This window comes from Nothobranchius furzeri, chromosome 14, assembly GCF_043380555.1.
Source record: "Nothobranchius furzeri strain GRZ-AD chromosome 14, NfurGRZ-RIMD1, whole genome shotgun sequence".
NCBI classification, from domain to species: domain Eukaryota; kingdom Metazoa; phylum Chordata; class Actinopteri; order Cyprinodontiformes; family Nothobranchiidae; genus Nothobranchius; species Nothobranchius furzeri.
This window is the reverse complement of record NC_091754.1, coordinates 44,616,205-44,644,164: the sequence shown is the minus strand read 5'-3', so window position 1 is coordinate 44,644,164 and position 27,960 is coordinate 44,616,205. Positions and strand designations below refer to the sequence as shown.

General features: G+C 44.1%; 2 protein-coding genes and 1 long non-coding RNA gene across 3 annotated transcripts in view; 1 reads left to right on the top strand and 2 right to left on the bottom strand.

Annotated features, from left to right (window-relative positions):
• Window positions 1-4,697, bottom strand: part of LOC107380816 (mitochondrial inner membrane m-AAA protease component AFG3L1) — a 44,653-nt gene extending 39,956 nt beyond the window's left edge. Inside the window, exons 1-4 of the mRNA XM_015952175.3 lie at window positions 4,337-4,697; window positions 3,767-3,860; window positions 1,657-1,742; window positions 438-587 (exon numbers count right to left, since the gene is read on the bottom strand). Of these exons, the coding sequence (XP_015807661.1) occupies window positions 438-587; window positions 1,657-1,742; window positions 3,767-3,860; window positions 4,337-4,468 (462 nt within the window). The 5' untranslated portion in view covers window positions 4,469-4,697. The remainder of the gene's footprint in view (window positions 1-437; window positions 588-1,656; window positions 1,743-3,766; window positions 3,861-4,336) is intronic.
• Window positions 4,698-8,946: 4,249 nt separating this feature from the next.
• On the bottom strand, window positions 8,947-26,746 carry cat (catalase). Its single transcript, XM_015952176.3, has 13 exons — window positions 26,562-26,746; window positions 25,602-25,773; window positions 25,379-25,489; window positions 24,481-24,611; window positions 20,455-20,559; window positions 20,031-20,156; window positions 19,769-19,960; window positions 19,510-19,662; window positions 14,228-14,366; window positions 11,743-11,873; window positions 10,839-10,946; window positions 10,486-10,569; window positions 8,947-9,509 (listed from the first exon to the last, which is right to left on the bottom strand). Exons 1-13 carry the CDS (start codon window positions 26,625-26,627, stop codon window positions 9,444-9,446), a joined length of 1,584 nt encoding a protein of 527 aa, XP_015807662.1. The 5' UTR covers window positions 26,628-26,746; the 3' UTR covers window positions 8,947-9,443.
• Window positions 26,649-27,257, top strand: LOC139062653 (uncharacterized). Its single transcript, XR_011516226.1, has 2 exons — window positions 26,649-26,780; window positions 27,057-27,257. It is a non-coding gene; the product is annotated as an uncharacterized lncRNA (long non-coding RNA).
• Window positions 27,258-27,960: the final 703 nt, after the last annotated feature.

The following is a 27,960-nucleotide window of genomic DNA, read 5'->3' as shown; positions in this document are numbered from 1 at the left end:
AAAACTCCGTCCCCGATCACGTCTCAGGCTCAGCAGCCTGCACTCCCAAGCTCTACGTGTCACCAGAACACCACCCAACCCAAAACGGAAGGCTTGCAGCGTTTACTCTTTCACAGTACTAGTTTATTCAAAGTTTTTGGGGTTTAATTTGAGATTTTCTGGGTTTTATAAATCGTGCAACAGAAAAATAATTGTTAGATTAATCGTCCAATTAGTCATTAGAATAATCGACTATTCAATAAAATAATGGTTTTAAAAGTATTTGCTTACCCCCAGCCCTACTGGTTAAGCTTTAGTTTTGATGCATTTTTATGTCGTGGATTGTTTTTAATGTGTTCTCATTTCTGTGAAGCGCTTTGGTGGGTTTTATATTGTTGTAAGGTGCTGTACAAATAAAGATGGCTTGGCTTATAGGATGACTGTGTGGTGCTCCTCACCAGGCCTCTGCCCAGGTAACGGTGGACAAAGTCTTTCCAGCTGATCTCACGGCCGTTGTCTTTGAAGTAGAGGTAGAGGAGCAGGGAGCCGAGCCCAGCCAGCGTCACCATGAGGTATCTAAAGTCCTTCTCATCCCAGGGAAAGTCGCCCTAAACAACAACACAGTTATGTCTGCCAGTGAAACTCATTAACAACTCATTCATTTCAATGAAGGAATCATTTTAGCAATTTTCACACCTAAATCCAGCCATCTGCATGCTTACGGGTTAGTTAGGTTAGTGAGCTAAACCAGCTGCATCTCCGGTGGTCGGTACAGTTTTCAGACAGAAGCAGCCCAGATCGGTGAAGCTATTAAAGCTGGTAACAGATTTTCTTCTACACACTATATTCGTGGAGCTGTTACGGCCGATATGGTCAGCAACTGGTGTTCTAGCGGTGCTTTAGTGAGGAGAAACGTTCAGGTGTCTCACCTTGATCAGTCCAACTAACAACAACTCTTATGAATACACCTGAAAACATTTCTTACCTTTAGTTTACCTTCGCATCAATAGAGTAACACATTTTAATGTTTTGATGGTACGATGTCATTTACTGTGTTTACAAATATTACGGCGCATTATACAGATGTTTTTGTTGTATTAATATTGAGAAGAACGATTTCAAACCGTCGGTGTTCCCTTTGGTGTTCTCCAGTATTGTTGTTAAAACTATTAGAAATATAGTTTTATTGACCCAAACTGTGAATTTGAAGTATTTCTTTACAGTTTTAAGTAGGTGTCGTTAACATGTTCTTCACACAAGTTCAAAGTTACTGCATGAGAAGAAAAACACATATTTTATTCCACTAAAATGAGACTAAAACAAACTGAACGACTGTGTTGTGACTAAAATTAAAGAGTTTTCATCAAAAGTCCAAGACTTAAACTAAATGATAATTTCTTGTGAAAATGAACAGTGGTGTTCTGACAGTGAGCTGGTTTCTCTTTGTGCTCTTGAGGCTAAACGCCTCCTGCTCCACGAGGAAGGCTGCTTCTGAACGTTTCCATGTTCCCGACCACCCGCACCAGTCTGCTCTGATTATTTGCTTCTGTTTTAATTAGGGTTGATTTTAGGGTACTTGATATGTTCGGTTCTGGTAAATGAACTTTAAAAAATGTTAAAGAATATCCATATTTCATTGTTGGGTTATTTTGGCATCATAACTAGGTTAAAACAAACTTTTTGAATTCGACTCCACCAGTCTTTTCCTCCGACTCCTCTTTTCCCTCCTCCTGGTCTCCCTCCGCCCGATGCTCCTGTTCCACCTGAAACAAGCCGTGATTCCATTAGTACCACCTCAGTGGGGGACTACCTTCTGAAAGTTCTGTCAGCACACGATTGACCAAACACACAAGAATAGATGTGATGACCAATTTCAGTCAGAGACCGAGCAGCAGCAAGCTAGCCACAGCAACCCAGAGAACCTGAGGGCCCAGGGTGACTTCACACAACGGAGGGGCAAGTAGGCCTCGCTGCAGAAAATCTAGGATGAAATGCTATTCTCTAGACCAGGGATTCCCTAAGTAGGGTGCACGCACCCGAGCTGCCGCTAGGGGGTGCGCGAGGTGAAAAGTGTAATGGCTGCGGAGCTGAGAGAAGTCTGTCATATGTCACCATTAGCGTAGCCAGAAACTCATTTGTGGGTGGGCCAAAGAAAATGTAATTGAAAACAAGTATATTGTGAGTGTGTGTGTGTGTGTGTGTGTGTGTGTGTGTGTGTGTGTGTGTGTGTGTGTGTGTGTGTGTGTGTGTCCCCTCCGCATGTTCCCTAGCTTCATAATAATAATGCGCTCCGAGCTTCAGCACTCTGACCTGCGCACGCTGTCAATAGCAAGATATGTTCCGTATTTGATCATTTTTAACGGTGTTGGAGAAATCTGAAGGTGGTGAGTCATTCTGGCAGATTGTAATTAACACCTGTCTCATGCAGGTGTTCTGACATTGTAAACCTCACACACAGAACACTGTGGATGTAACAAAATAAATCAAGAAATGATTCCCATTTGAGCATTTTAGCATCATTATGTTATTACATTAGCACACTGACTGTGGGACAGCATTCTAAACGTGTCAGGCTATTAACAGCGCGCTGAAGATCTGAAGTTCAGAGTGTGTCTGTCAGAGGTCAGACGCGTTCCAGCGGAACCACCGCTCACAGGTGCACATGTGAGCACATCTGGACTGGGCAGAAGAAACTTTACAACATTGGTTTAAATAGCGCCAATAACGAGACGCGGTGACTGGAGCGGCTCATGGAGCTGTGCCGCACACACACACACACACACACTGATTCAACACGCGTACGCTGCGCTCTCAGACTGAAGACAGAAATGAGCGCTGCCGCTTCCGTGATAAAAAAAAACTTTTAAGAGGTTTTATAACAACATTTTTCATTCAAGGTCATATTAGCTTCTATTTTGGGATGGCGTGTGAAAGTCGAGTCCACTCCAGCCAGCGACTCCTCATGAACCTGACTACAGCTCATGTTACTGCAGCATTTGTTATTCCAGTCCGCGTGGCAACGGATCGCAGATTCAGCTACACCATAAAACAGCAATAAGTCGGTCTGAGGCAAAAGTGAACCTCATGGCTATATCTTTTCCAACTTTTCCCCTATAGACATTTGATTACGCACAAGTAGGTGATCAGCTCAGGTTTACGCAGAGCAGAAGGAAGGAGAGAGCTCTGGTTAAACATTCCTGCTTTAAGAAAACTGTTAAATTGCATTGTTTATGTGCTACCTGGGCACTCTAAATATTGATTTAAAATTAAATCAAAGGAAATTGTAATGGTATTGAATGTTTATTAATTACTATTTCAAAAATACATAATACATAAGCATAAAAATGAAAGAGATGGGGAAAAAGGTCGATCATATTTTCTTAACCCTGTCCGTCGAGTGACTGTTTAGCGTGACGTCTGATATATATATATATATATATATATATATATATATATATATATATATATATATATATATATATATACACATACAGAGAGAGAGAGAGAGATATATACACACATACAGAGAGAGAGAGAGAGAGAGAGAGAGAGAGAGAGAGAGAGAGAGAGAGAGAGAGAGAGAGAGAGAGAGAGAGAGAGCGCCATGCCCTGATGTGGGGCTGGGGGGTGCGCGGCTAAATAAGTTTGGGAACCACTGCTCTAGAACACTGAAGATGGGTCTTCAGCATGACCGTTAACCCAAAAATATCAGCATGGCAACACAATTAGCTAAAGGAGAAGCAAGTCAGACAGTCCCCACAACTCAGTCCTGTAGAAAACATCTCACCTTTGGGTTGAGTTGAGTTGGGGCGCCGCTGAATGGACAGGATTGTCCCAAACGGCAGGAAGTTATGTGGAGTTTTAGTGAAAAGACCACAGTTCTGAAAACAGACAGACCAGTTAACAGAGCCACAAGAAAACTACAAAACAGAGGAGGAGAGGAGGGGAGGAGAGACAGGCTGCGAGTTATTACCGCGTTTCCACGAGTTTATTAAAGAGGAGAGGAGTTTCCAAGAGTTATTGGAGAGGAGAGCTTTAACGACAGGAATGTTTGTGTCTCCTCAGAAATATGCAATTTAAGAGCGATGTCGTTTTAATTTATGTTTTATTCATTATTAAAATTAAAATAAATAAACTTTGCAAAAACAATCAAAAATGTGAATATTTACATGCATTACTATTGGCTGGAGTCATACACAATTCTTCCATGAAAAACTCGAGAAGCTGAATCTCCTTTTTAGTTATAAGTATGAAGCAAGTTAGTTAATATTATTATTATTACTACTTTAAGAGTGTAAGTGTACGAGTCTCAGTTGAAGGTTGTAGACCCCTGAAGCCGCACCGGTCAACTACCTACCGCTGCCGAGGAGCTCCGGAGCCCCGCGAAGAGAAGCCGTCCAGCCCCCAGACCGGAGAGCCGAGCATGGGCTAACCCGGCCCGGGACAGCGGCTTAGCCGTGGACAAAAGTCGTAGCAACCCCTGAGCCATGTTTCTTTCCTGTGTGAAAACACCAGTTCAATGCTCCGCCATGCTGCCTTACTGTCAGCTGGAGGAAGTGCCTTTGAGTATCCCTTCTTCTGCCTGTCGGAAATAATACTTGAATAACCTGGGTCCAACTGTATTTATGCTAGTCATTTATGAATTGTTACAACATTTAAAACAACGCAAAAAAAACAAAAAAAACAAAACAACGCACACTACTAGTGTAATATATATTATGTCATCACCTTTAATATCGGTTACATTCAGGAAGACAGTAGGCCAACTATAGGTCCTCCGTGTAAACAACCCCATTGACGTCAGTCAATACGTAGGTGCTCTTGTGTGGTTTGTCCAATAATACCTGTCGCTGAACACTGCGTCGCCGCCATATTGGATGGGTCTCCTCACTCTCCACAGCATTTTTTTGAATAACTTTATTTAACAAAGTGCGAGTATACTTCACGAGAACAAATGAAGTATATGACACAGATGAATACATTTAAGTGTACGGAGCTCGTCTGGTGACACTGAGAAAAAAAACTCATGGCTGCGGGTTATTAACACGTTCCCACGAGTTATTAATGCGTTTCCATGAGTTATGAATGTGTTCCCACAAGTTATTAATGCGTTCCCAGTTAACACGTTTCCATGAGTTATTAATGCGTTTCCACAAGGTATTAATGCGTTCCCAGTTATTAGCCCGTTTCCACGAGTTATTGTGTTTCAACGAGTTATTAATGCGTGACCATGACTTATAAATGCACAAGGGTTATGTTCACAGATCAGCTGTCTTGAAAGGATCTCCTCTTAAAAGCCCTCAAATCGTTAAATTTTAGCTAATATTAGGTTTCATCATAGGGTCACTGATTTATTTTAAAGAATAATAACCTGTTGTTTTAATTAATCAGATCATCCAGTAACGCAGGTGAAGCGTCTTTTCTTTCAGCCCCACAGACGTAGTGTGTCCTCCTCTCTGTTGTTGTGTGTAGTGACTGGCTTACTTTCTTTCTGTTTTTGAAAAAGGCTGGACACAAACAATTTCATCCATCTGTTGTGACTCGGAAACATCTCTGGACTGGAGAGTCGGTGCTGCGGTTAATCTACCAAACCTCTGTGCCAAGAGGTCATCTGACCTCCCTGACCTTCGGATCCGCGAAGAGGGTCTCCAAAGAAAGAGTGAGGTAGACACAAAGATTGCGTCTGATGCCTTTTTGATGAGAACCAACTTCATAGCTTAATGCAAACCAAAATCTTTTAACCCAGAACGCAGTTCTTCTAGATACGAAGGTTCTGATAACCTTACATTCACACAGTCACCATACATCACACCCCATCCTCTTGGATTCATCCTTCACAGTAGCCTTGGTTAACTTGTCATGTTTATATCCATCCATCCATTTTCAGCTGCTTATCCGGAGTTGGGTCGCGGGGGCAGTAGCCTAAGGCGAGAGGCCCAGACTTCCCTCTCCCCAGCCACTTGGACCAGCTCCTCCGGGGTAATCCCAAGGTGTTCCCTGGCCAGGTGAGACATAGTCCCTCCACCGTGTCCTGGGTCTACCTTTAGGTCTCCTCCCAGTTGGACGTGACTGGAAAACCTCACCAGGGAGGCATCCAGGAGGCATCCTGACTAGATGCCTGAGCCACCTCAACTGGCTCCTCTCGATGTGGAGGAGCAGCGGGTCTACTCCGAGCCCCTCCCGAATGACCGAGCTTCTCACCCTATCTCTAAGGGGGAGCCCAGCCACTCTTCGGAGAAAACTAATTTTGGCTGCTTGTGTCTCGTTCTTTCGGTCACTACCCAAAGCTCATGACCATAGGTGAGGGTAGGAACGTAGATCGACCGGTAAATCTAGAGCTTCGCCTTCTGACTCAGCTCTCTCTTCATCACGACAGACCGGTACAACGCCCGCATCACTGCAGATGCAGCATCTATCCGCTTATCGATCTCACGCTCCAGTTTTCCCTCACTCGTGAACAAGACCCCGAGATACTTAAACTCCTCCACTTGGGGCAGGACCTCATCCCTGACCCGGAGAAGGCATTCAACCCTTTTCCGAATCAAGACCATGGTCTCAGATTTAGAGGAGCTGATTCTCATCCCAGCTGCTTCACACTCAGCTGCAAACCGCTCCAGCGAAAGATGAAGATCACGTTCTGATTAAGCCAACAGGACCACATCATCTGCAAAAAGCAGAGACCTGATCCTCAGGCCACCAAAATGGATGCCCTCCACACCTTGGCTGCGCCTAGAAATCCTGTCCATAAAGGTTATGAACAGAATCGGTGACAAAGGGCAGCCTTGGCGGAGTCCAATTCTTACTGGGAACAAGCTCGACTTATTGCCGGCAATGCGGACCAAGCTGTGACACAGTCATACAGGGACCTAACAGCCCGCATCAGAGGGCCTGGTACCCCATACTCCTGCAGTACCCCCCACAGGGCCCCCCGAGGAACGCGGTCAAACACCTTCCCCAAATCCACAAAACACCTGTAGACTGGTTGGGCAAATTCCCACGCAACCTCCTGGATCCCCCTAAGGGTATAGAGCTGGTCCAGTGTTCCACGGCCAGGACGAAAACAACAACCACTTCTTCCAGCTCTTGGAGAGTACAGATGCTTTTTTCCTCCTCTCCTCCCTATCTTATCCCAAGGCTCTTTGTCTGTCTTTGGGTGTACAATGCTTCTGCATTTTTTCTGGAAACTGGAAATGATTAAAATGGATCTGGTCAGTTGGTCTCTCAATGCGACTGACAACATTTTTTCAATGATGACAAAGGGAGAAGGGGCTCCCGGTTGCCCCTCTGGGACAGAGCCAGCTGGGCATATCATGGACTCCTGAAAACAGTGGAACCTGATCTGCCTCTCTCAGCTGTCTGTAGAGGATTCTGAAGACGTCTGGATATCCGTGGTGTTGTTGTAAGGTTTCGTGCTGTTTGGCCTGAGCGGTTACCTAGCTTACCGGAAAATTAACGAGCTGTCAAGGAATAGTGGCTCAATCCCGGAGCTCAGGGATGGATTACACCGCGCTGTGAATGCACAAACTCATAATTGCCGAGACTAGTCGTAAGCTTGGAACTTTGGCTGAGATTCAGACTCTGGCACAGAAGGTTGATGCCATCAAGGATAGAGTTGAAGGACCAGCACGGATTGGGATAGATTAATCTACGCCATTATTGTATTCAGAGGGGTTGGAGATCAATAGAACTTTAAGACAGAGAGGAAATTCTCTGTCTGGCCGTTCCTCCCAACCACACCTCTCCAGGTCTCACTGTCGTTGCCCATGTGGGTGGGTAGTCTGAACTGTAGTTTGGTGCATAAGCACAGACCACAGTCAGAACCCGTCCCCCACACGTAGGCGGAGGGAGGCTACCCTCTCATTCACTGGGGTAAACCTCAATGTACAGGCACCAAGATGGGGGGGGGGGGCGCAACTATTATGTCCACCCCTGCTCTGCACCTCTCAGTGGGAGCAACTCCAGAGTGGTAGAAAGTCCAACCCCCCTCAAGGAAACTGGTTCCAGAGCCAGAGCCATGCGTTGAGGTGAGTCCGACTAGATCTAGTCGGAACCTCTCAACCTCACACACCAACTCAGGCTCCTTCCCCACCAGAGGTGGCATTCCATGAGCCAAGAGCCAGCATCTGTAGCCGAGGATCAGACCGCCAAGGTCCCCGCCCTCGACTACCACCCGTCACACACTGCACCTGACCCCTTTGGCCCCTCCCACGAGTGGTGAGCCCATGGGAAGGGGGACCCACGTTTCCTCTTCGGGCTGTGCCCAGCCGGGCTCCATGGGTGAAAGCCCAGCCACCAGGCACTCGCCAACGTGCCCCACCTTCTTGGAGACAACTCTGGACTGACCTGTTCGCATTGCAGTTAATCTACGAACTCCAATGCCTTGGAGTCACCCGACCCTCTGACATCTCAGATCCAAAAGAGGGTCTCCAAAGGGTACGTGGACACGACAAGATAGCGTCGGATGCCGTATTATTGGTAATCAACATTCTAGTTTATAGCAGACCAAATTCTTTTATGCCCAGAACTCACTTTCTTCCAGGTACAAAGGTTCTGATCACACATCACCATACACTCATCACACAGCATTATTCATAGCTTGTCATGTATTATAATTAGTCTAGAAAACAAAGTTTATTTTTAATTATATATTTGACTCAGTCTGAATGAATAAAAAGTGTGTTTATGGTCACTGAATAAACAAAGAATCCTAAATCCTTCTGGTTAAACATTCAAAGATCAATCAGGTTGATATTCTATATTTTTATAGAATCATCACATCTTATTGGTCATAATTTAACACCCCAATCTCATAACCCTACACTGCATATGCTTCATACTGGTTGACAATACAACCCCCACCCCTCTGCACACACCCTTTGAACAAATGTACATAAAATGCACTAGAAAAATGTGTACGTATAGATGTAGGCGAGAAATGTCGACATTTTGAAGAAAACTGACAACCTCTGTTGTTAATAAATTTATTGTCATTTTCATCATCATATTTTAAACTCAATGATTCTGTCAAGCAGGAAATAAAACAAAAGACCCACCTCACACACAGCTCTTGTTTAAAACCAACAAGATTTTACTTGTTTTGGGGACAATAGAATTATATTATAGTATAATAGTAATAGTATTGTGTCATGAGCACAGTAGTACAAGAATAAACTCAACAATTTGTATGTAGCTTTAGTAACGTTTACTTACATGCAACTCTTAAGGCATCATGTGATAAATTCAGGTAATTTAATACAATTTCAGTTGAATCAAGACAAAATTGTCTGACATTAGTTTAAATGTGCTGGGCTTCATGACGGCTAGCCATTTAACACAACATTAATTCTAATTCTTCCATTACAATAATCAGCAGGTTAACTTTGATCTTACTCTTGGAACACGAAGCTGGTGATGGAGTCAACTGGTCTGCTCTTGCCGTAGAATGGGCCCAAGCATCTGACACCTCAAATCTTGGAAGATGCTGCAACGGCTGAGGCTCCTGGGCGGCTGTAGACGTGAACATTTGTGTTCTGAAACAAAAAACAAACAAAAAAAAAAAACACTAAATCAGGAAACCTAAATTCTTACATTTCTGGGGGATATCATGTTTTGTTGTTATGAGCCTGAATCCTCTCTTATGAGTGTTTTTATTAAAAAGACCTTTCAGATCAGAGATTACACCCCGAGTGCTGTATGTTGGTTTTCAAACATCGTCAGATTGAAAACTCTGGCTAGATTGATGCATTTGATATCGATGCAGGTGTAGTTTTATTAATATTCCTGCAGGAAGCACCCCAGGCTGTGCTGCAGCAGCATCCATTTGCAACTATGTGAGGTAAGACATAAACCACCGTTTGCATGAACCAGTCTGAGGATTCATTGAATTAGAGAAGTGTTACCATGGCAGTAATCCACTTTGGTCACATGCGTATCTTCTGTATATGATGCAAAATGTAATGTTCGACCATCCAGAGAAACTTTTCATGTCTATGGAATCCACCCAACTAGCAAAGGAGTGTGAACACTGCTGATGCTATGAACTTCAAGACATTTCACCTGTAAAATACCCACCACAGTAACTTCCTCAGAAGATGGAGTCGTGTTTAAAAAAAACATCAGAAATTAGGTTTTATTAGCCGGACCAGCCAGCCCCGTGCAGTCTGGAAACTCTCCTTCAAATAACCCCGCCCCCTGAGAATTCTGACCGAGCCAATCGGCGCTGAGCAGCGTACATCACACACCGCAACGCTGAGGTTCTCGTGAACGACGAAAACTGAAGCGGACTTCGCTGCGGCGCTTTCCTCTGTTATGAATGACTTGGACGTGTCTTTAAAACAAGAAGTGCTAAAAGCTTTTCCCCTAAAGAAAGATGATTGCAGCCAGACGCCATTTTTCACTACAGCGTGGTACAGGCGGCATTTCCACCTTTTTTCTGATTGGTTATTGTTGAGCTGGCTAGTCCCGCCCCTCATGACTAGTTCTGTGTGTAGAACAGAAGATGAGTACCTTCTTGGCTTCTGCATTGTGCTTGTCCAGAAGGGCCTGAACCTTGTTTCCATAGTCTGGATGCACGTCCTTCAGGTGCTCCACCTGTATGAAGAACGTGGGTAAAACATCAGCTAAGCATCCTATAACAGATATAAAAACGGGCTAAAGCAGGGGAACAGTAAAGATGCCAAATCTACCGTTGTCACTTTGTCATTGAACTTTGGTTTGAGGTCAGTATTTGCGTTACGGGAACGTTTGATATATAAATTAAACACTGTGCTTGTGGACAACTTGCAAGTGGTTCTGACCGGTGGCCTCATCTACAAACTGGATTTGGACGTTTGAATCTGGTGTCCATGATGAAAACTCACCATCCGTTTCTGGATGAAGAGCTGAGCAGCCTTCAGGGACCCCGCCAAGTTCTCACAGAGTCTCTGGCGCTCCTCGTCATTCAGCACTTGGGTGTAGAAGGCACGGACCTGGAACCAAACACATCCCTTCCTGATTCAACACATCTGACATGTGCAAACAGGATTTGGGTAATATGGCCACACCTGGAACTAATGTGTTTATTCCACACGCAGCAATGTAGTCAACGTTCACCTTTAGAAAGTTTCACTTCAATAATTAACTGGAACTTTACTAGAAACATTTATAAAATAAAACTTTATTATAAAACACAGCAGCAGAAACATGAAAACTCATTTCCACAGAATAAAATTAAGAACCACAGATTGTGTAAACAAGGAGCGACAGAACACAAAACAAGGCAGAACCAAAGGAAACAGGAAGAGGTTGGCGGGCGTTGAGATGAAGTGTTGCAGCAACATCAGCTCACCAAGAGACTGTTTCAGGGTGACAGGGCCAGACAGCAGGGGCCATCGGTCAGCTCCCCACAACACCATCAGAGAAGCACCGATGTAGTTACTCACCAGAGCAGAGGTCAATAATCCAAACAGACCTGAATTCAACCCAGAGAGGTAATGGAGTAGAAAATGGACCGTTCCCTTATTTACTCATTTAGTTGTAGGAAATGACAGTTTTGTTTGTTTGTTTTGATTCTTGTGGCGTGAAAACATTTGTTAAGAAGTACACTATATGAAAGGGGCGGGGCTAAACGAGTTTATACAACTTTATAGGCTGCTATGTAACAACACAAACCTTAGTGATGCACCATCTCAGGCTCTTGCACTCACAGCAGCTGGTTAATATCTGAGTAATAACTAGGCATCAAGCCCACACCTGGAAGGAAAGTGACATCATCACCGCCCTTACCTGTGTGGTGTTATCTTCGTTTGCACTGTTGTAACGAGCCACATCAGGGGAAACCTTAAACCTGGACTCCAGGAATCGAGGGTGAGCCTCTGGGGCGCTGAAGCTGTTTGGAAAGTAGTTTGGAGCTCCACCTAGTGGCGAACACACCGGACAACAGGAGATTTTAATTCTCAACAGGGAGCTGGGAGCCACTTCATGCTCAGAGCCTAATGAGGGTTTGGTTATGAATAGAGTGCTGACCCTTGAACAGTAATAGTTCACAGTTGAACTGAACTTCAAGTAGAACAAACCTATTTTACTGCTTTTTAACAATCTTTGCTAAGTTCTTGTTCCAGTCAGACCATCGGCCACCGAGACAAAGGAACCTGTCAGTTTAGTTTTCTGTAGTCCATGGTCAGCTGCCAGTTACCGTTGGGTTTCCTCACCAGCCACAATGGAGCCGAGTAGGTGCAGGCAGACCCAAACTACACATTTATATCATCAATAGAATATCAAAGGTTCAATAATATTGATAATCATATTTTATGGAATGTTACATTTTACTGAATACCTTCTATTGACAATTTATTAAAAGTAACCACTAACAACACGTTACTGAGGCCGTCAATGAGCGGGTGGTTTTCGGTGCCAAGTTTAAATGAGATATCACAGAAAACAGGAAAGGCCTGCCTTCAAATTTAAAACCAACACTTGTTAATTACAAAGCAGGATGACTTGCTGGCTACTTCCAGGTGAGTGACCTTTAAGTGCGTTGCAAGCTACTGGTAGCTTGTGAGGGTTGAAGACTCCTGGTTTACATCTGGTACATTTACCAGGTCCAGCTGACCTCTACGGGACTGCATGGGTGAATTTTGACCAAGACCCTTCAAATGCTCACAAGAGGACACGTCACATCTGAATTAGGCCCTGTCCACATGTAGCCGGGGATCTGCCAAAACGTAGATACTTTTCTACGTTTTGGCCTGTCATCCACACGAAAACGGATCTTTTTAAAAACTCCGACCAAAGTGAAGATCTGCGTTTTCTCCGTTTTGGGTGTCTGCGTGTGGACGGACAAAACCGGAGTTTTAAGGTCTGCAACGTCACTTTCCGCGACAAAAAAATGCTGACATCACGTGTGCGACCTGTGTTTACACTAGCCGACAGCATGGAAGCCTTCAGAGCTGCGCTCTGTCACTACCCGATCCATCAATTGTCCAAGCGCTTTTTGCTTGTTTGTTTTTGCAAGCGGAATTACTGCTCCTTGCGGAAGACCACAGACGAAGGACGAGGTTAAGAACGGGGGAAGTACTGCCACCTACAGGTCTGGCATGTCCTTAACAACGTATTTATCCGGGTACGTGTGGACAGTTTTTTTTTTAAACGAGGTGGTGTGGATGCAAGTTTTTGGAGGGGCGGATATTCATTTTCTTTTTTTAAACGGCTACGTGTGGACTAGGCCTTAAGACTAACAAAAACGTTCTGAAACAAGCAAACAAAAAAACACCAGGGGTCTCATTTATCAATCCTTACTAAACCCGTACTTAAGCTCAGCGCAAAAAAAAAAAAAAAAAGTACTTACACCAAGTAGGTTTGTGATCTATCAAACATGGAGTACACACAGCTGCACGCAATCTCCGCTTCATAAATCAGAAACTATCTAGACCGTTTCTCAGCTGCATTTTAGTCACATCCCTCCCTCACCACGCCCACTTACTGCCATAAATAATCAATGCAAAGTGCCTTGTGGATCTCATGCATATACATAAGCCGGCTGTTGCAGCGCTCCACCAATGGCAACCGTAGATCAAGGCAGATCAAGGAAGCGCCATTTCACAGAAGCAGAAATTGAGGTACTTGTGGATGAGGTGGAGAAATGAAAGGAAGTGCTTTTGCAAAACAAATAAGAGAAAATCCATGAAGTGGCACAGCGTTGCTGAAGCCGTTAATGCTGAGTTCTTCAAAGAGATCTGTGGCGGATCCCCAGACTCCCGGGTGACAGTCACGCGCGCTAACCAGTCAGCCAAACAGATCTCCCCTGTACAAGTAGCCAGGGTGATCAATCGGGTCACAGTGACAGGACACACACTGTCACAGACGCATGACATTCTGTCTCAATCCGTCCCCCTGTCCGTATTCTGCGCTTCAGGCTGTGTGTGTGTTTGCGTGCGCCTGCGTGTGTGTGTGTGTGTGTGTGTGTGTGTGTGTGGTCTTGTTCTGTGTGAAAACGAAGAGTACAAGTGATAATGCTGCATGATTTCATAATTGTATCCTTCTCAGCAGCAGCACTGCAGGTGCTCTCCATGTCCAACATGTGTGTAAGCCAGGTCCTTAGTCAGCTTAAAGTTGCACATTTTTCTGCTACGTTTTCTTTCATAAATCCCAAAGTTTGCGTGGAAAGTTGCTTACGCAGTTTTCAGACCCCGTTTTGTGCGCAAGCAAGCTTGATAAATGAGGCCCCTGGTGTCCATCTGAACCCTAGAAACGAGAGAAAACCATGACTGACCTTGGTTGTCAGTGATGCACATTGGGCCATCCCGTTGGTAGTTGGCTACACGAGCCCTGTATGGACAGTTGACTGGGAGCTGCAGGTAATTTGCTCCCAGCCGGTGTCGATGTGTGTCAGGATAGGAGAAGAGCCGACCCTGTGTAAAGACAAAATGAAAACAAACACTTTTATATCAGCACTAACCATCTGCGACACATACCGTGTTCAGATGGTAGCAAGGCTCGACACCTACGATAAATTGCCTGTGTTTGTAAAGCTCCTTCAAGGGTCCTACAACCCCTAAAGGCACTTAACACAACCAGTCACTTATTTATTAACACACACATTCACATCCCGGTGGTGATGAGCTACAATGTAGCCACAGCTGCCCTGAGGTGCACTGAAAGACGTGAGGCTGATGAGCACAGGCGCCACCGACCACCAACAGCAGGCAAGGCTGATGAAGTGTCATAACCAAGGACACAACAACTGAGAAAGACTGAGTGAGGCTCAAACTTGCAGCCCTCCAAATATGAGGTGGGCAGTCAACTAATTCTTTTATGGTGGCCGGGGAAAGTGAGAAGCTGAGTAGGAGTCATCCTAAAGAAGAAGAAGGCTGATGAGTCTAGGAATAATGATGAATGCTGTTAGTGGCGATAAACCCAAAATGTAACCAAACAGAAATGTATGACTATGACCAAGGTTATCGTGCCCATGCCAGTATATTCAGTGTTCTTTAAAAAATGAAAAGTGTGAAGGTGTGTGACGTTCACGTCCCTTTAAGATGTTGTACTACAGACTCTACCCCACCCAGTCTGCTACAAGTCTGAGGATATGGAGGATTAGTCGAATGATGGAATGGTGGTGGTAGATCTGGTGAAGGAGGATAAGAGATGTTCGTTTCCCCCAAAGAATGCTTCCATCGTTCTGCAATAAGTAATTAGGGTCCATGGTCCAAACAAGCAACGGACAGAGTGGAATAGAGGGGAAAAAGTGTGTGAAGCATTGGGTGGAGAAAAGGATTTCAGGTGTAGAAGACCGTAGTGAGAGCAGTGATGTCTGGTTTAGAGACAGTGTCCATGAGGACAGGACAGGACACAGAACTGGAGGTTCTCTTTGGGAGTGACAAGGATAGGATCAGGACTGAGTCCATCTGAAGGACAGCTCTTGTTAGAGGTTGTAGAGATAAAGTCAGAGAGGACAGACAGACACTAGGGTTGCAATGATTAACCGGTTCGACTATTAACCACGGTGTGAAACGGTGCGGTTAACCCACCATAAAGACGTCTCCAACACAGCAAATTAATCAGCGTGAGATATTGGAGGTGTGGCGTGAGAGCGTGTGAAGAGGCGTGCGTCTCATGCTCAATACGTGAGAATTGGCAGCCCTGAAATGAGCTCCAACTGAGTCCGATTATGTAAGCGACTGAACGGATATACCGTAATATTAGAACAATGACTGTGAACGACGGTTCATATTGTGTTGTTCTACGTTTCCCCTGTATCTGTCTACAGCAAGCCCTATGACAAGCCATTTTAATATTTAATCAACACCTCTGTACTTCCTGTGCAACATAATAACATAATTTATCCTGTCCAAATAATATTCTTACTGATGACACTAGAAGATATGAACAAGTAGAGATTACAATAATTAATAAGCAATATTCATAATAACAACTGCACTAGTAGGACTTTAGCATCTTAACTCATGAAGGTGTCTCCATCCTTCAGTGCTAAACCTGACCAGCTGTCAACAGTTAAACTTTTTTGTCTTTTTACAGAAACTCAAAAAGGCTATTAGGCAAATATAATTAAAGGTGTGGTTCACTGAAGTAAATTTTACTGATTATTTCTGATAGAGTTTTTCATGCAGGCTGAACATGAAAATAGTCTCCTACACCTATCTCCTGCATTAGCTTCTGATAGAAAACAGACTGTGAAACTCTAGGATTAGAAAAGCCTGACAGATCTACGTCACACTGTCACTAACATTCATGGACTGACCCATCTTGAGTCACGACGGGGAAGCCTGTTGTTGGTTTAGCGTCCAGGAAAACCGCAGAGAACGTCTCTGCTAGTAGAAGCTAACCATTAGCATTAGCTACTCCACCACACAGCAGAACTCCTCCAGGCTTGTGTTATTTGTGGAGATAAAACATCAATGTTGCAGAGCAAGCAGTCAGTGGTAGAGTGAATTTTCCTAAGCAAAATCTCCGAAAACAATATTTCAGGGATTCAAAACCTTTAAAGAATCTAATCGTGCCTTTTATCTGTTATTTATAGAATGTGTGTGCTTTATTTACAGATGTGAAATCAGTTCATGTAAAATAATCGTGAAACTGACTATTTCTCTGACTATAATCAAATCACCAACATTTATAATCGTTGCAACCCTAGTTTGGACACGTCCAAAGGAGAGGGGCGTAAACAAAAACACCTGAGTTTATCACAAACAGTATATATATAATTAACTATCAATAATGGAACCTCAATGGAATTATTTTTTTCTATCATTCATTTGGCTAAATCTAAAACATCTAGTCATCTAGGTGTTGTGGTTTTGGAGCTGGACCAGTTCTAATGTGGTCTAGACCAGGAGTGCCCAATCCTGGTCCTCGAGCGCCGGTATCCAGCTCGTTTTAGTTTTAACTCTCCTTCAGCACACCTGATTTCAATCAGCAGGTGATTAACAGGCTTCTGCAGAGCCTGATGAGATGCTGCACAGGTGACTCAACCAGTGTGTTTGAGCAGAAAAACCACAAAACCTACTGGACCAGGATTGGGCACCCCCTGGTCTAGATGCAAAAAGTGCTCAAATATTTGATCGTTCACATATTAAAGGTTAAAAATATAAATAAATAAAACAACAACCGTCTAAGTATTCTGCTATTACTGCAGAATAATCTGGTCCAGATTTGAAGGGTCTAGGTTTTGTAATTAGAGCAGATTAAAGATGCTCAGGGAGTGGAAATGTTAGAAATGACCTTTCCAACACTGAAACTAAAAAAGGGAACCCACTTCAGCTTCATCTGTTGTAATATTTTATTTTAAATATGTTCTTAATTAAAACAAATGAACAAACAAGCTAAATGTTGACGTCAAAAAGCAACCTCAGGGTAGCTGCAGATTTAAGGGAGCCAAATTCAAGACTTTTTAAGACCTTTTTAAGGCCACTTTGACCAAATTTAAGCTATTTTAAAAATTAAATTTAAGCGATAATTTCCAGCTATTGCCTGGAACCGGTGCTAACCATGTCGCGAACGTGGGATTAGCCATCCAGTTACCATTAAACTTGCCCTTCCCCATGGCGCAAGCTCCCACTAGCTTAACCAGCTAATGTGCTCATCTAAAAAAAAATAGCCCCCTTTCACAACCAACTGACTGCGTACGGTTCCGCTTACGGCAACATCGTACACAAAAAATGCTGAACACTAACTAGAGATTCACGAAATTTTTATAGAAATAAAAGAATCTTGTTTATTGGGTCTTTGGTCATTTAAGACCTTTGGAAACTGGATTTAAGGATTATTTGTCGTTTTTAAGGACTTTTAAGGCCTTAAATTAAGAAAAGCCAATTTAAGACTTTTTAAGACTTTTTAAGGACCCGCGGATACCCTGAACCTCTAACGCATTTGCAGGGGTGGTGAACTTTGTCTATTTACTTGGTGTAGCATCATGAATGGCCTCTAATTTGTGACAAAGGTCACATTTTCCCAGCTGGGTCGTTCTGTAACTTTGCCCCACAGATTAACCCACCAGGAGCCGTGATGTCTGCTGAAACCATCTTTATCTGTTGCTGTTCCGTCCCAAGATGGACACTTCAAGATTTCACAATAATAATTTTAAATAATAATTTTAATAAACTCTTGACTTAATTACCGTTATTACAATCATCATAAATAATCTCTTGGTTCAGAATAAATGTATTTTAATTACTGAAATGACTTATTATGCTTTGGGTAATAATATTATTTATGATAATCAGTAATGTGTTTTCAGTAAACCAGAAGGTCATCTTGCACGTTTAACCACCTCATGCAGAGGGTATCCAGGGTAAACTTAAAACACCTCACATGTCTTTACTCATAACAACAAGCTTTCTGACGCTGAGAGGGCGTGTTCTGAGGGTTTTGTTAAAACCAAATCCCGCAGCTGTAAGTTCAGTTCTTGAACCAGACCAGGGTACGAGGGACGGCCGCCCAAGTCTCTACTAAGCATTCTGATAGAATTGCTCTGAATAAACGCACTGCAACCAGCTGACGCAAAAACTCCTTCAGAGTTAAGCCAGACGCTCGACACCGTGTACCCTGCAACATCTCTGGACCAGAGGATCGGTTCTACTCGGGTCTTCTCTACCGGACCGAGTACCCCTGACGCTGACAACATCCTCCTTGACCTCCGGATCCACACAGAGGGTCGTCTTGCTGGGTGAGGTAGCGAACAGATGGTGTCTGATGCTGTTCTTCCTAAGAAACGACTCAGTTCGCTGCAAACCAACTTTCCACCCAGAACGCTTCTCTCGCTGAAAGAAACCGGATATTCACGCATCCAAAAACCTCGCATTTCATTTTAGTTTCCATTCAGTCACAGGTTTGCTCTTAAAAACAAGTTTTAATATCAAATTGTCTGTTAAAAATTGTCATTTCAAATTGTAATTTTTAAAAGTGTTAGTAATAAATTCTTAACTTTTAAAAAACTCTGACTCTTCTTTGAAATGGAACACAGAATGGTGTATATTTTTGGTTATTGAAAACGCAAAGATTCCTTTAAACTTCTGATTACATAAATCAACTTTTGCTATTAAATTTAATTATCTTAAAATTAAAAATTTATCTTTGGATTAAAAATAGACCAAGCTCGTTGGCATATGAACTTCTATCGAATATATAATATCGTAGATATTTATATATGATAGAAGCTTCATTTGTTAACTTGTTTGGATCTTTTCTCAGGATCTAACCAAACTGATAGCAAACAGTGTTAAATCCCAGTATGTAGTTAACCACGCTACATTGGCTACTGGAGTATCAAGTGTTGATTTGCACAATCAAGATGTATTGTTGTATTCTTGTGTGCAAACAAAAACCCAAAAACATTTACTGGCATGTAGCAGGTGTGCTCCCCTCTGGTAGGAAGCTCCCCACCTATCTGCAGCTAGGTGGAAATGGGAGCATTACACTAATGATTTATAGAGAGAGAGAGAGAGAGAGAGAGAGATCGAGAGATCGAGAGAGAGAGAGAGAGAGAGAGCGAGAGAGAGAGAGAGAGAAGAATGACCACCTGTGAGATCAGGTTACCTGCAGCATCTTGTCGGGGCTTGGCTCAATGCCTGGTGGCATGTTGCTGGGGTCAAAGGCTAGCTGTTCCACTTCTGCAAAGTAGTTGACTGGGTTCCTGTTGAGAACCAGTTTACCCACAGGGATCAAAGGGTAATCTTTATGGGACCACACCTGGATCAGAGAAATCAGCAGTTATTTCTATTGTTCATTTTAGAAAGTATATGAAGGAAAATTTAAGAACTTACTCTAGAAAACTGTAACAAAAGGCCCGACTTACCTTAGTCACATCAAACGGGTTAAACGGGAACTTCTCAGCTTGTTCGAAGGTCATGACCTGTATGTAAAAGGTCCAGGATGGGTAGTTGCCGTTTGCAATGGCGTTGAACAAGTCTCCAATGGCATAATCAGGGTTGCTGGCTGCCAGACGATCCGCCACCTCCACCGGCAGATTCTTGATCCCTTGATCGGTCTAAAACACATCGCAATAAAAATGTCATCACACACAAACCAACATACAGCTGAATCAGTCCGAATCAGACCTTGTAATGGAACTTGCAGTAGACACACTGGCCATCAGCGTTGACCAGTTTGAACGTGTGAGAGCCGTAACCGTTCATGTGGCGGTAACCATCAGGCAAACCTCGGTCACTGAACAGGAACGAAACCTGGAGGAGGGAAGGAAGAGCTTTTCGGATCCACTCACCACATAATCACACTTCTTTAGTGAAGAAAGTTTAAGCTTTCGAGCTCTTCCAGCATCTGAGGTCAACTATAACCAGCCCGCTGTGTTGTTGTAATTTGACAAAACAAATTCAAGGACACTTAAAACTAACAAATTCAAATTCAGGCATTTTGAAACCACTGAATTATTAGAGTAATGTTCCTTTAATATTCAAACAATTAAAAGCTTTTGAGGAAAAACTTTCTGCTGCATCTTTTGGATGGTGGCTCCGAGGTCGCTACCTGATGCAAGCCCTCGGGTCTCAGACTCCAGAAGTCCCACACCATGTCCGGGTCTTTCATGTGGGTTTGAGGATTGCGCTTCTGGGTATGGATGAAGGATGGGAACTGCAGGCAGTGAAGAGAGGAGAACAGATCAATGACGCGTTTTACATGTAAATCATTTTAATAATGATGTTACCAAGTTTAGAAGAGTATACATGATAATACTCTAATACTTCCCATCCAGAACCCAGCTGGCCTGAACACATCACGTACATACAGCAGAAAGTAATCACACCCCCGTCCATTTTTCACTCCGTTATATCGCAGCCTTTTGCTCAAATAAAATAAATTCACGTTTTGACTCATTAACGAACACACAGCAGCCCATTTTTACAGAAAAACACAGAATTTTATGTTTATGTATTTAGCAGACGCTTTTGTCCAAAGCGACTTACAAGTGTCGCAATTTTAGACATTTCTGCAGATTAAAAAAAGACAAACTGAATATCATGTCCTGAGTGTTCAGACCCTTTGCTGTGACACTCATATTTAACTCAGATGCTTTCCATTTCTTCTGCTCATCCTTGAGATGGTCCTGCACCTTCACTGGAGTCCAGCTGTGTTTGGTGATCCTGATTGGACCTGATTAGGAAAGCCACACACATGTCTATAGAAGACCTTACAGCTCATGATGCAGGTCGGAGCAAACGAGGACCATGAGGTCAGAGGACATGAATTGTGAGACAGAATTGTGGAAAGGCACAGATCTGGTCATGGTTACAAAGACATCTCTGCGGCACTTAAAGTTCCTCAGAGCACAGTGGCCTCCATGATCCTTAAATGGAAGATGTTTGGGATGAGCAGAACCTTTCCTAGACCAGGCTGTCTGACCAAACTGAGCTACCGGGGGAGAAGAGCCTCGGTGAGAGAGGTGAAGAACCCAAAGATCACTGTGGCTGAGCTCCAGAGATGCAGTCAGGAGATGGGAGAAAGTTGTAGAAAGTCAACCATCACTGCAGCCCTCAACTAGCCAGGGCTTTATGGCAGAGGGACCTGTCAGAAGCCTCTCCTCAGTGCAAGACACATGAAAGCCCATGTGGAGTTTGCTAAAAAACACCTGAAGAACCCTGAGATGGTGAGAAATAAGATTCTCTGGTCTGATGAGACCAAGATGGAACTTTTTGGCCTTAAATCTAAGCGGTATGTGTGGAGACAACCAGGCACTGCCCATCACTGTGCAATACAGTCTCACAGTGAAGCACGGAGGTGGCAGCATCATGCTGTGGAGATGTTTTTCAGCTGCAGGGACAGGTCGACTGGTTGCAATAGAGGGAACGATGAATGTGGGCAAGAACAGGTATGTCTAGGACAAGAACCTTCTCTAGAGTGGTCAGGACCTCAGACATGAAGATGACCCCAAGCACACAGCTAAAATAACGAAGAAGTGGCTTCACAGCAACTCTGACTGTTCTTGAATGGCCCAGCCACAACCCTGACTTAAACCCAGTGAGCATCTCTGGAGAGACCCAAACATGGCTGTCCACCAACGTTCACCATTCAACCTGACAGACCTGGAGAGGAACGGCAGAGGATCCCCTCATCCAGGTGCGAGACACTTGTTGCATCTTTACCAAGAAGACACGGCCGTGGCCGTTTTAACTCCAAAGGTGCTTCTACTAAACACTGAGCAAAGGATCTGAAGACTTAGGACCATGTGATGTTTCAGTTTTCTTCTTAGTTAATCTGCAGGGATTTCTAAAAGTCTGTTTTTCTCTCACTGTTTACATTAATGAGGACAACACGAATAACAGATTTTAGCAAATGGCTGCAATATAACAAAGAGTGGAGAAGTGACGGGTCTGAATACCTTCTGTACCCGCTGTGGGCACATCACACACACACACAGGGAAATATTTTAGGCTTTTATTTCTCGTAATTGTGACGATTCTGACTAAAGAATATTACATGAGATCCTTTTAAAAGGGGAAACTATTTGACACAGTTGTCATTAAGATCAATGCGGCATGAAGGCTGATGGATAAAAACTGATATGGACTATTAATGTTATTAATGTCCTGACTGTTTAACATCTGGCGTTTTTAAACAAAGTTTCATCCATTTATCTTACTCTGGTAACAGACAGGCTTTTATAGTTCTTACAGGGAGGACTGACCTTGCCCTCAGTACCAGGACCGGTACTGGTCCCCTGATCAGTAGAACTCCCTTGAGAAAGTCCAGACTGCTTTGTGCTTTGTTGATTTAGAAATGCACCTGGTGTGTCTTCCTTGCCTGAGAGTCTGTGAAGAATGTCAAACGTGTGTGTGTGCTTATCTCTTAATAAAACCTTTTGGAAGGCAGCTGCCCAATGAGAGCGAACCTAACAACTGACTGGTGTGTACTTTTCCTCTCCACTTTGCAAAGTCTAAACTGACTGTTTGATTATTGGTATTGACGAACTGATTACTATAACCCCCTGTGCTTTGAAGCTCCCTAAGGTAATCCTGGATTGATAAAATTACCCAACAGGCCACCAGCCTGGGTCAGGTTACTGCTGAGCTGTGATAGCGGCCCACAGAGAGCAGGTCACCTTCCATAGATTCTCTTTGAGACGGTTCGAGTCGGGCCAGTCGGGTCACTGAACCCGATCTGGCGGTGCGACAGGGGCCGAGTCCTGCTGAAGAGGACTTTGGACCACTGAGCAACAATCCAGGGGCTTATTTAGAAAACTGCTTTAGCTCAGCAAAACAAATGCACTCTGACCTATAAACCACTGCATACACACACCTGCACCACACTACCTTTTTAAAAACACTCTTTCCACAAATGTGCTCAGGTGACTTAGGATCCTATCCTGCCTACTACACCTAAAGTACTTCGAGTACTCTGCTTATAATGGGCCATTCCCATCTGTACCGGGTCGGCCCGGGCCGGGTAGCCCCAGTCGGCCCCAGCCTGGCCCGGTTGATTCCACACATCCTTGCCTTAAGCCCATGTGGGCTGATTCTACCCACCAATCAGAAGCTTGCTCTAATGGAAGGTGTGAATTTGCTGTCAGCAGTGGGTGTGTTGGCCCTGGTCGGCCTGAAGCAGACCCCCTCCAGAAGAGGGCTGAGAATGAGCCTTGGTTGGCCCGGAAAAATACCAGGCCACCCAGATATGTAAACAACCTACGCTACCCGGCCCGGGCCGACCCGGTACTGATGGGAATGGCCCATAAGTAACCTGGCTGCTCTGTGGCATTTCACAGGTAACCACTTCTCGTTGTTTTAACGTTTCTAAAACAGCGTAGATGAGGATTTGGTTTTACCGTCTTTTGCATATAAGGTTGGGCACACGCATGGGCGTTGTCCTCTGCTGCCCGCAGATAAACGGAGCAGGAAGTAACGCCACCGGCGTGGGCGGTGCTACAGTGGTGGCAGAAACTTTAGCAGTAAAAGGTAAAAAACAAACATCTAACGAACCATTTCTCGTCCCTACTGTGTGCTGGCAGTAGGAACACACTTAATCGAGTAACTTTGAGGGAAAAAAATAGCATTTTTTTTTACTTTTACTAGAGTAATATTATTATGAAGTATCTACTCTTACTTGAGTACATTCTCTAGCTACTTGACTGAATGACGATCCAGCCGACTGTAACCAGACTGCAGCAGACTGGTGTCTGGTTCCCATCTGCAGCACCTGCTGAAGGTGAGGCTGCAGTAACTAGCTCATGCAGACAGGAACCGTCCTTTGGGCTGCTCCGATTCATTTCTAAAGATTTGTCATGAATAAGAGTCATTTGAGTGTGTTTGTGCCTTCATGACTTATTCTTCCTGAGACGCTAAACTTTCAGTTTTCATCGCTAGAAATAAAAGCTTGATGTATTAAACTAGAACAAATCTTTATACAACTTCTGCCGGAGCCTAAATTTGGGGCTTTTTCACAATATTCTGCATTATTAGATATTTCACATTAGCGTCTACGTGATGCATTCAGAACATAAGTGAAATAACTTCGATGCTGCATTAGACCTTTGCAAAGGCTGAATCTTAAACGTGCACCCACCAACATGGCATCCCTGATAAAGAAGATGGGGGTGTTGTTTCCAGTCAGGTCCCAGTTACCGTCTTCAGTGTAAAACTTGACCGCGAAGCCTCTCGGATCTCGCACCGTGTCTGCTGACCCAGATTCCCCAGCTGGAGAAACAAGCAGGCTTTGTCTTTAAACACCACTGACCTTTCGACCTTTGGCTGTCTTCTGCAAGCTGTGATCCTCTAACTGGCTGCTTTTAGCCCCTCTGGTATTTTTATTACATTTTACAGCTTTACGGCAGGCTTTGTTACCGAGGGCATGCTGTGAAAGAACTCCAGCCTTTAAACTGTTCACCTGTGAGAACTGTGGCTTTGAGAATCAAAGCTAGCGAGGCGCTAACGTTCTCACTGATGTAAAAACTCTAAAGAACTCTTAGAAAAGGACTGAACCATAAACAGCTACGCTTTTACCAAACCCAGTCCTGGTGTGGAAGGGCCTGGTGTAGAAGAGCCTGGTGCAGCAGGGCCTGGTGTGGAAGGGCCTGGTGCAGCAGGGCCACGTGACCAGTGCTGATTGTGTAAACGGGCTCCTGACTCTGTACCAGTCACCACTCCTACACTCACTAATCAGCTGACCACCACATCTCATGGAGGTTTGCTCGTTTGGGTCTTTCACATCATTTATATCATATAAATGTGCACACGTCCCCAGACATGAACTCCCACCCAACACATCGATTAGAGTCAAGTGGACCTTGTTATTGTGGCTGATATGAGCCTCTTGTTACGTAGCAGACATGGTAAACATTTAACCAGCCAGGCTTTAGACCCGTTGACTCGACGGAGAACTGATGGTTTTCAGCTTCTAAATGCATCTCAGAAACATCCATTAACGCCTTCATGACAACAAAAACCCACGAGTATGTTCTTACCCACAGTGGAGAAACGGACAGCGATAGGTGTGGTCTTTCCAACGTGTTCAAAAACTTTAGCCTTGCAGTAGCGTGTGATGTCATGAGTGACCTCAAAGTAGCCGAAGGCCCCTGCATCAGGAAGAAGTTTTTCACATGTATGCACTACTTCTCATTGTGTTGCTGTAACAGCACTGAGGAAGGAACATAAAATAAAGTAGAGAGAGGATTGGTCCAAACTGACCAGCCCCTTTGGCATGCACCACCCTCTCTGGGATGCGTTCACGATCAAAGTGAGCCATCTCGTCTGTGAAGACCACATCCTGTACGAGCAGAGGACCTCTCGGCCCTGCAGTCTGCAGGTTCAGCTTGTCTCCGACGGGATGGCCACCGCCTGTGGTCAGGACATCAGGCTTCTGGAACACACAACACAACTAAAGCGTCAACACGGTGCAGAGAAAAGGACCATGCAATGCCACAAAGTCCGTTTGCTGCAGACAAACATGCACCATGACTGTAACTGCACAGAGATCACGTATGTAATAAAATAACAGCTGAATAAAGTTACGCTGCCATTCAACCAGGAAACAAGCCAGGTGGCTCTGTAAACAACCACGTGAAATGAGTGTAAACAACATTATTATGTTTGATAATTCACAGAAAAACGAAGCATTAAAAGCAGCTTTTTGCACGTTTCTACTAGGATTTTCACACATTTGTCCCCCTCTCCAAACTACAGCAGTAACGCTCAAAGGGGCTGTTTTTGCGTCATCACACCTTTAACCACACGCTGAGGGCTCAGGCATCACATGTAGAGAAGCGTTAGCATATCTGAACAAAGGGAAGCTGGGCTTTAATTTTGGCCTTTTGCTTTGAACATTCCTGAAACCACAGAGTCCGATAAGATAGCAGCTGGAATTATCTGGAGCTCCACCCGTGGAGACCATCCTTCCTCTGGGTGTAGCTGAACATCTAAACAAAGACGCGGTCTGCGCATCTGCATAAACAGGGCTGGAACACCAGGGTCGTGTAGAAATTCCGCTCTGAGACTGTTCTAGAAGAAACTTCTCTAGTTGTGAGGCTCTAGCGGGATATTAAACAGAACCACAGAAGAGTCTCCGTGTGTGTGACGTAGATGAGCAGCGTCTCGTTATTTATGTGCAGCTAGCCTGTTAGCTAGTTGAAACCTAGCGTGCGTACAAACCTGAGAGCTTCTGTTCTCCTTCCATGTTTTCATCTGGTCAGAGGTTTTGGCCCTGCTGTCCGCCATCTTTACCGCGCTGAAGGACGCCAACACTCGGTGTTGTAGAGAAATGGGTTATCTATTTATCCCAAACCAGAGGCGTGCTTCCTGGACTTTGTCCGGATTGGCCCTGCCCCTTCTCGCTCCCTTCCTTCTGATTGGCTGACCTATTTTCAGAGGGTGAGCTTCTTCACTTCTTCAGTCCCCTTTAGTATGTTTTATACCATCTCTCTGTTTTAGTTTTTTAGCTGTTGTGATTTTTGGATGGATTAATTTTTCCTTAAAAAGTTTAACCAGAAACGCTTTTTGCGCGGAAAGGAAAACAATGCAATAAAATTAAAAGACAAAATAATAATTATTTGTTAAGTCCACCATAGGTTTGTTGCTTTCGATTCAATTCAAAAATACCTTATTAATCCCAGAGGGAAATTGATTAACGCTTTTCAACGTTTTCAGGGTGAAAACCAACGTGTAGCCTCACATCAGGAAGAAACCTCCAGAGGATCCTGACTCAAGCACACACACACACACACACACACACACACACACACACACACACACACACACACACACACACACACACACACACACACACACACACACACACACACACACACACACACACACACACACACACACACACACACACATAAACAACATACCAGATAGTACTTATATGGCATTGGGATTTCTTAGTAAATATTCTATTTGGTGAGAGATAAACTTTATTGTATTTATTCTAGTGAATCTATAATTAAACAGGTAAACTAGTAGTAACATATTCAATGTCAAAGAGAGTAAAATGTTATCATCAGGAGAGGGAGAATGTTTAAATGGTTACTTAGCAGCAGTGTTCAAGCCAGTGGCCCCCTCCTTCTTCCATCTCAGGAACGTTGCAAAGCTGAGTCCCATTCTGTCTCGCTCTGAACTTGAGACTGTTCTCCACACCTTCATCTCCTCACGCTTAGACTACTGTAACTCTCTTTTCACGTGTCTGAGCAGAACCTCCCTGAACCGTCTACAGGTGGTTCAGAATGCCTGTGCTCGGCTTCTGACCAAGTCCTCCAAACACACCCACATCACCCCACTTCTCCTCCAGCTTCACTGGCTGCCAGTCAACTTCAGGGTTCATTTCAAGATCCTGGTTCTGGTCTATAGGGCCTTACATGGACAAGCACCATCTTACATTGGTGATCTTCTTAGTCCCTACACCCCCAGCAGGTCCCTGAGGTCCAGTGATCAAAGCCTACTGGTTGTGCAGCACCAGGCTAAAGACCAAAGGTGACAGATCATTTGCTGCTGTGGCCCCCAGACTCTGGAACTCTCTCCCCCTGAGCCTGAGATCAGTGGACTCAGTGGT

Excerpts from the sequence above, each read along its gene's own strand:
- cat (XM_015952176.3), bottom strand. The coding sequence starts at position 26,627 with ATGGCGGACAGCAGGGCCAAAACCTCTGACCAGATGAAAACATGGAAG. Across the intron at positions 20,560-24,480 it reads TTATCAGGGATGCCATGTTG|TTCCCATCCTTCATCCATAC; the intron begins GTGGGTGCACGT and ends CACTGCCTGCAG. Across the intron at positions 19,961-20,030 it reads ACTGCAAGTTCCATTACAAG|ACCGATCAAGGGATCAAGAA; the intron begins GTCTGATTCGGA and ends GATGTGTTTTAG.